Genomic DNA, 8810 nt, shown 5'->3' on the forward strand with positions numbered 1-8810 from the left:
TCTATGATGTAGACATTTTCTGCTGTCAAGTGTCAAAGAAGCGTTCCAAAGAGGCTGAAGTATTCAGGGCTGGAATATCTCCTTCATGCCCCTCCCATCCCGTTTGATTGACAGCCAGCTGGAAGCCGAGCCCTGTCTCTAAATCTCAAACTTGTGCAACAATTTGTATGTACTCTTTTCTCCTTCTTACATAGATACATTCTACTGTTCATCATGTCCCATTGCTGCAGACTTCGGTCCAGGGAACAGGCACCTTCCATAACTCCCATTCTGTTTTGTGCCTTGAACAACCCCCCTCTTTAAAGGAGTACTCCGGGATAGAAAAATACATCCCCTATCTCACTCACGGGGCCCCGGCTCTCCTTCTGAATGTGGACCACTGCACAATGCTGCGGCTGACACCCCCCTCTCTAAGCATCTGTGGGAGAGCTGGGGCGCTGCACTTAGGAATCTCCAAACAGTCGGACCCCCGCAATCTGACACTTATCCCCTATCCTTAGTATGGGGGAGGCATTTTTCTATCCAGGAGTACTGCTTTAAAAGGGGAACTCCCCTGGAAAACATTTTTTTTAAACAACTGGTGGCAGAAAGTTATACAGATTTGTAAATTGCTTCTATTTAAAAATCTTAATCCTTCCAGTACTTATGAGCTGCTGTATGCTCCACAGGAAGGTCTTTTCTTTTTAAATTTCCTTTCTGTCTGCCCACAGTGATCTCTGCTGACACCTCTGTCCATATCAGGAACTGTCCGGAGCAGGAGAGGTTTGCTATGGGGATTTGCTCCTTCTTTGGACAATTCTTAAAAATGGACAGAGGTGTCAGCAGAGAGCACTGTGGCCAGACAGAAAGGAATTTCAAAATGAAAAGAACTTTGTGTGGAGCATATAGCAGCTCATAAATACTGGAAGGACTCAGTCCACGCCGGCACTGCAATCTCACAGGATCCAAACCAGCACTCTCCCACTTTACCAACAACAAAGAGTGTCCTAATTTATTGGACCTGAGGAAGGCATCCTGTATATGCCGAAACGCGTTGTCTGTTCTTTGGAAATAAAATATTTTGGATACTGTGAGATTGTGGAGCAGGCGTGGACTGAGTCCACGCCGGCACCGTAATCTCACAGGATCCAAACCAGCACTCTCCCACCAACGAAGAGTGTACTAATCTATTGGACCTGAGGAAGGCATGCTGTATATGCCGAAACGCGTTGTCTGTTCTTTGCAAATAAAATATTTTGGATCCTGAGTTTGATGCGCCGGCATGGACTAAGTCCACGCCAGCACCGCAATCTCACAGGATCCAAACCAGCACTCTCCCACTTTACCAACAACGAAGAGTGTACTAATCTATTAGACCTGAAGAAGGCATCCTGTATATGCCGAAACACGTTGTCCGTTCTTTGCAAATAAAATATTTTGGATCCTGTGAGATTGCGGTGCCGGCGTGGACTGAGTCCACGCCGGCACCACAATCTCACAGGATCCAAACCAGCACTCTCCCACTTTACCAACGACGAAGAGTGTACTCTTTTATTAGACCTGAAGAAGGCATCCTGTATATGCCGAAACACGTTGTCCGTTCTTTGCAAATAAAATATTTTGGATCCTGTGAGATTGCGGTGCCGGCGTGGACTCAGTCCACGCCGGCACCACAATCTCACAGGATCCAAACCAGCATTGTTCGACCAGAAGAAGGCATCCTGTATATGCCGAAACGCGTTGTCCGTTCTTTGCTAATTAATTATTTATTGTCCTGTGCCGGCCCGAGTCTGTCGTTTCGTGACCACCTGTGAGCAGCGCCTCCATCTATAATGGTGACTTTTGCTATGATCAGAATGTTTTTCTGTAGGGTACTTTATGATTAGTCTCCAGTGTCTAAACCTGTAACACAGAACACAAGTGGATAGAACAGTTGTCCGAGGGTGCAGGGCGCTTACTACACAAGTTCCCAGGTTACAGCACTTTTATTGATGAAGTCTACCCGACTTGTTGTAATAAGAGATAGGATAGGTGTTGGTGGTCAGCTCTGCATCCCCTAAAAGGTTCTCTGCTACACCTCGTGCAGCTGTCCCGCGACACTTCACCCAGACAAGCTGCAGCCTTTTTAAAAATAGCATCAAACTGCCTGTCATCTGAGCTCTGAGCAATGGCCGTGCAGTGCCAGCCATTTACATGCTTCCACACAATACATGGCACTAACGTTCGGATCGACTCTTCGGGTACTCAAGCTACCAGAGTCGAGAGCTTTGCTAATGGCATTTGCTTCAGTCGAGAACCCCTGGTACCCGGGCAGCTGTTTTTGGTGGAAATTGAAGAAAAAGAATTGGGCTGGTGTGGGAACCTAAGAGTTGGGCTTATGGCCCGAGATCCTCGCAGCTTAGAGATATTACCAGAGTATTCCTTACCGGATCTTGTAAACCAGGGCGAGAGCTGGATATTTGCCATCACTCGGAACCACAATAGGGTGATACCGGATGGTGAGGAGAACATATCAACTTTGGGAAAACACCTCTCGGAACCGTATCTAAAAGTGGGCAAGATTAAAATTCCTCGTGACAAACTGATAGCGCGGAGTAAGCCCGGTCGGTACAGCCACATCCTGGACGAGTTGTACAAAACCAATATTCTGCCCCCTACTGCTCGCAGAAGCCGGATCGGGGTGCTGTATGAGACCCAGGCGGATGGCACTTGTCACATGCACATTATCATTAATGGAGAAGACATGGGCGTCTGCGCTCGTGGGATACCAACAAATCAACCATTATATGCCGTGGTCGACGTCTTTGCCTCCACCAAGAGCGTCCGAGTGATCCAGTTAGAATACGGCTGTATGTATTATATCTGGGGGATGGGTGGGATTGCCAGTGACTTCAATGTATTTTACTCTGCACTGTTCGCACTGCGTAAATTCCGCTCGCGGAATAACGTTCCGCTAGAAGAAAGAACATGTTCATTCTTCTTGCGGAACACGCGAGCAGAAGTCCATTGAAGTTAATGTTAAAAAAAATTTCCACTTGAAATCGTTTCCGCACGGAATTTGGGTGAAATTTGCAAAAAAAATTGCACGGAATTTCCGCACGTAAAAAAAAATAAAAAGGGAAATTCCAATTGGTGGTTGCATTCACATTACGTTTGTTACATACAGGGCTTGGATCTGGCTGAGAGATGGGAAAACCGGGCGCTCCCATATCCCAACCGGACCTAGCCCCCCCCCCCCCATCTCATCCAATCCGGTTTTGTGACTGGACTAAAAACTGTAGTATACTACAGTTTTAAAGGGGTTATCCAGGAAAAAACTTTTTTTTTTTTTTTTTAAATATCAACTGGCTCCAGAAAGTTAAACAGATTTGTAAATTACTTCCATAAAAAAAATCTTAATCCTTTCAGTACTTATGAGCTTCTGAAGTTGAGTTCTTTTCTGTCTAAGTGCTCTCTGATGACACCTGTCTCGGGAACCGCCCAGTTTAGAAGCAAATCCCCATAGCAAACCTCTTCTACTCTGTGCAATTCCCGAGACAAGCAGAGATGTCAGCAGAGAGCACTGTTGCCAGACAGAAAACAACAACTCAACTTCAGCAGCTGGTAATTATTGAAAGGATTAAGATTTTTTAATAGAAGTAATTTACAAATCTGTTTAACTTTCTGGAGCCAGTTGATATATATATATATAAAAAAAAAAAAGTTTTTTCCTGGATAACCCCTTTAAGACAAGCATATCCACAGCGAATTTTACGATGTGGATCCGGTGTTGGCCTAGGGCAGCAGTTTAAAGGGGTACTCCGGTGAAAACCTTTTTTCTTCTAAATCAACTGGTGGCAGAAAGTTAAACATATTTGTAAATTACTTCTATTAAAAAATCTTAATCCTTCCAGTACTTATTAGCTGCTGAATGCAACAGAGGAAATTCCTTTCTTTTTGGAACACTGATGACATCACGAGCACAGTGCTCTCTGCTGACATCTCTGTTCATTTTAGCAACCATGCATAGCAGATGCATAGCAGATGCATAGCAGATGCATAGCAGATGTATGCTAAGGGCAGCATGGTGGCTCAGTGGTTAGCACTGCTGCCTTGCAGTGCTGGGGACTTGGGTTCAAATCCCACTAAGGACAACAATAAATAAAGCATTATTATTATAATAATGTCAGCAGAGAGAACTGTGCTCGTGATGTCATCAGAGGGCATTCCAAAAAGAAAAGAATTTCCTCTGTAGTATTCAGCAGCTAATAAGTACTGGAAGGATTAAGATTTACAAATATGTTTAACTTTCTGCCACCAGTTGATTTAATAGAAAAAAGGTTTTCACCGGAGTACCCCTTTAAGGAGGGGCAGCAAAACGAATAATGAATAATTAGATATAGATGGTGAGGATTCTAATGTAGACTTCTTGTTTTCTTAGTTCCTTCCCTGCAGACCCTGTGCCGCTTAGTCATCCAAAAGCATGTGATCCATAGACTGGCGATCGATTGGCTGGATTTACCGCAGCTACTGAAGAATTTCTGCAAGTATGAGTGATGAAACCAATGGACACGGATATGGGGACTTCCTAGTGTAGTGGTCTCCAAACGGTAGACCTCAGACTATTGCAAAACTACAACTCCCAGCATGCCCGGACAGCCGTAGGCTGTCCGGGCATGCTGGGAGTTGTAGTTTTGCAACTGCTGGAGGTCTACCGTTTGGAGACCACTACATTAGTGCAACCAGAAGACTGGATACTATAAAAAGAACCAACCCTACATCTGTGGACACTCATTTGTGGACTACCTAGTGCAGTGGTCTCCAAACGGTGGACCTCCAGCTGTTGAAAAACTACAAGGATTAACTGGAAGGATTGCCCTAAATGGCCGTCGGATCTTTCTTGAGCCATCAGGTTGCTTAAAGGGGAACTTTTTTTTTTTTTTTTTTATCAATTGGTGCCATAAAGTTAAACAGATTTGTAAATGACTTCTATTAAAAAAATCTTTACCCTTCCAGTACTTCTTGGCTGCTGAATACTACAAAAGGAAATTCTTTTCTTTTTGGAACACAGAGCTCTCTGCTGACACCTGATGCCCATATCAGGAACTGTCCAGAGCAGGAGAAAATCCCCATAGCAAACCTATGCTGCTCTGGACAGTTCCTGATATGGACAGAGGTGTCAGCAGAGAGCACTGTGGTCAGACAGAAAAGAAGTTCAAAAAGAAAAGAATTTCCTGTGTAACATACAGCTGTAAGTACTGGAAGGATTAAGATTTTTTTTTTTATAGAATCCATTTACAAATATGTTGATTTAAAAAAAAAAAAAAAAAAAAAAAGGTTCCCCCGGAGTTCCCCTTTAACTGCAAGGTTCGTCCTAAATGGCCATCAGGTCTTTCTTGAGCCATCAGGTTGCTTAAAGGACAACTGCAGCGCAATATACACTTATCCCCTATCTACAAGATAGGGGATAAGTGTTTGATCGCGGGGGGTCCGACCGCTGGGACCCCCCTCGATCTCCCTAACGGGGCGCCGCCATTAGCGCTGATAGTGAGCGCTAAGGCCTCCCCGTCTCCCCCATAGAGATGTAAGGAGGAGGCGTGCCGGCCGCAACGGCACAGCCGCAGCCCCGTACAGGAGATCACAGGGGGTCCCAGCGATCGGACCCCCGCGATCAAACACTTATCCCCTATCCTGTGGAAAGGGGATAAGTGTTAATTACGCTGCAGATGTCCTATCCTAACTTTTTTGTTTCCAATCATGGCCTGAGACTGCCGCGCTGAACTTTCTCTGATGCTTTACTCTGCAGTTCTACTTCAAACTGCTTCCAAATGATTTAAAGGGGTACTCCACTCCCCAGCGTTGAGTGGGCTTCAGGGGTCACTCCACCCCCTTGTGACCTCACACCCCGCCCCCTCAATGCAAATCTATGGGAGGTGGCTTGACAGCCGTCACACTGCCTCCCATAGACTTACATTGAGGGGCCGGGCGTGACATCACGAGGGGCGGGGCGACCCCCTGAAGCCCGCTCCCAGCATTCGGAACTAAATGTTCCTAACGCAGGGAAGTAGAGTACCCCTTTAAAAGCTGTACACGTGGTGATACCAGGCATGTATACATTTATGTACTGTTGATTTTCCAAGCTGCAACCATTTTCCAGACAAAATGGAGTTAAAGGGGTACTCCAGAGAAAAACAAATGTTTTCAAATCAACTAGTGGCAGAAGTTTATACAGATTTGTAAATGACTTCTATTAAAAAAAATCATAATCCTTCCAGTACTTAGCTGCTGTATGCTCCACAGGAAGTTGTGTAGTTCTTTCCAGTTTGACCACAGTGCTCTCTGCTGACACCTCTGTCCGTGTCAAGTACTGTCTGCAGCAGGAGAGGTTTGTTATGGGGATTTCCGGACAGTTCGTGACACGGGCAGAGGTGGCAGCAGAGAGCACTGTGGTCAGACTGGAAAGAACTACACAACTTCCTCTGGAGCATACAGCAGCTGATAAGTACTGGAAGGATTAAGATTTTTAAATAGAAGTAATTTACAAAGCTGTATAACTTTCTGCCACCAGTTGATTTAAAAGAAAAAAGGTTTTCACCGGAGTACCCCTTTAAGGTGTACATTCTCTTTTTGTTACAAACCGCAGAATAAAAACGGAATAAAAACGGATTGAAACATAAGTAATCACAATTTATCTAAAACTAAAAACAGGTTTAATACAAAAATGCATTGAAAAAAAGAAGAACCCAAAACATGTCATGAGGTTATAGGTATCGTAGTCATGTGACCAGCGGCAGGGAAGGAACAGACCAGATTGAATAAAGCACTTTATTATTTCTCTTTGTAGATCCCATTGAATTTAATGAGAAAACATCTCTTTACGACACATACTTTAATTTTACAGGCGTAATTGTTACTGTACTTGCGGCCATAAAGTGTAACTGTTGTGGTAATGGTCACTATGACCGCAGCCTTTAAGGGGTACTCCGATGGACAAAAAACAAAGTTGTTTTTTTTTTTTTTTTATCAACTGGTGCCAGAAAGTTAAACAAATTTGATAATTAATTCTATTTAAAAATCTTAATCCTTCCAGTACTTATTAGCTGCTGTATACTCCAGAGGAAATTGTGTAGTTCTTTCCAGTCTGACCACAGTGCTCTCTGCTGACACCTCTGTCCATGTCAGGAACTGTTCAGAGCAGGAGCAAATCTCCATAGCAAACCTCTTCTACTCCGGACAGAGCACTGTACCCCTTTAAAAGGGGCACTCTGTGGGGAAAAAAATATTTCTAAATCATCTGGTGCCAGAAAGTTAAACAGATTTGTAAATTACTCCTATTAAAAAATCTTTACCCTTCCAGTACTTATTAGCAGCTGTATGTTACAGAGGAAATTCTTTTCTTTTTGAATTTCTTTTTTTTGTCTTGTCCACAGTGCTCTCTGCTGACTCCTCTGTCCATGTCAGGTACTGTCCAGAGCAGCATAGGTTTGCTATGGGGATTTTCTCCTGCTCTGGACAGTTCCTGACACGGACAGAGGTGTGAGCAGAGAGCACTGTGGACGAGACAAAAAAGAAATTCAAATAGAAAATAATTTCCTCTGTAGCATACAGCTGCTCATAAGTACTGGAAGGATTAAGATTTTTTTTTATAGAAGTAATTTACAAATCTGTTTAACTTTCTGGCACCAGTTCATTTATAAAAAAATAAAAATAAATGTTTTCCACCGGAGGACCCCTTTAAGGTAGTGGTTTAACCACTGGCTCTCCAGTTGTTGCAAAACTAAACTTCCCAGCTAGTGCAGGCAGACATCGGCTGTCTGGGCATGCTGGGAGGTGTAGTTTTGCGACAGCTCAACAGCTACAACAGCTTAAAGGGGTTATCCAGGAATAGAAAAACAGAGCTAATTTCTTTCACAAACAGATCCCCGTTTTTTCCCCAGATTGTGTGTGGTTTTACAACTTGGCTTCCATTCACTTCAATGAAACTGAGCAGCAGAACCACTACCAACCTGGAGACAGGAAGCGTTTTTTAAAAGAAATTAGCTCTGTTTTTCGATTCCTGAATAACCCCTTTAAGACCACAACCCTAGAGAAACTATCTGAACCACATCTGGTTGTATTGTCAAAGTCAACATAAATGCCATTGCTACGCAATCAGGGTGCCTCCAGCTGTTGCAAAACTACAACTCCCAGCATGCCCGGACAGCCGTTGGCTGTCCGGGCATGCTGGGAGTTGTAGTTTTGCAACAGCTGGAGGCACCCTGATTGGGAAGCATTATTACAGATTTATTTTGTAGGGGGAAACACATTGGTTTGGCATGAAAAATTTGACTACTACCCCTCAGTATGGTTGATCGATCGGGAAGGGGGAATACACTTAGGCCATGTTCACACGGCAAAATTTCTGCAATTCGGCACAAATTCCGAAGCTTGCTGAACGGAATTGCGCAATGCTGCCGGAATTTTGTGTTCTCAGAACCCAAAAATTCAACTCCTACTAACTTCAATAGGATTCTGCCACAAAACGTAAGACCGGTCTGAGGCCGGGTTCACACCACGTTTTTGCAATACAGTTCCAGTATATGCTTTCAATTTGAAAACCGTACGGAACCGTATTGAAACCGTATACGGTTTAAAATTTGTACATGTTTTGATACAGTTTAGTCCCGTTTTGAGGAATCCGTTTTTTTTTCTTTTTTATATAAAAAAAAAAAAAGTGATACGGTAACTGTACTGTGACCCCCCCCCCCCCCGATGGCCCCAACAAACAATAATTTCAACATGAGATGGCCTCTCAGAGGCCATCGCATGTTGAAGGCAGCATCAACATCCGATGCTTTTGTATGTCGGGGCCA

General features: G+C 43.9%; 1 protein-coding gene and 1 long non-coding RNA gene across 3 annotated transcripts in view; both read left to right on the plus strand.

The window, feature by feature from the left end:
* The window catches only part of LOC130297488 (uncharacterized), a 54339-nt gene extending 49779 nt beyond the window's left edge, over nt 1-4560 (plus strand). Inside the window, exons 4-5 of one of the 2 annotated variants that reach the window (XR_008849561.1) lie at nt 13-165; nt 4400-4560. This is a non-coding gene — a long non-coding RNA (uncharacterized LOC130297488). The remainder of the gene's footprint in view (nt 1-12; nt 166-4399) is intronic. The other variant, XR_008849562.1, reaches the window with a different exon arrangement.
* Nucleotides 1697-3033, plus strand: NEURL2 (neuralized E3 ubiquitin protein ligase 2). The gene has a single exon (XM_056550015.1). It carries the CDS (start codon nt 2147-2149, stop codon nt 2987-2989), a length of 843 nt encoding a protein of 280 aa, XP_056405990.1. The 5' UTR covers nt 1697-2146; the 3' UTR covers nt 2990-3033.
* Nucleotides 4561-8810: the final 4250 nt, after the last annotated feature.

This window comes from Hyla sarda, chromosome 13 (assembly GCF_029499605.1).
Source record: "Hyla sarda isolate aHylSar1 chromosome 13, aHylSar1.hap1, whole genome shotgun sequence".
NCBI classification, from domain to species: Eukaryota; Metazoa; Chordata; class Amphibia; order Anura; family Hylidae; genus Hyla; species Hyla sarda.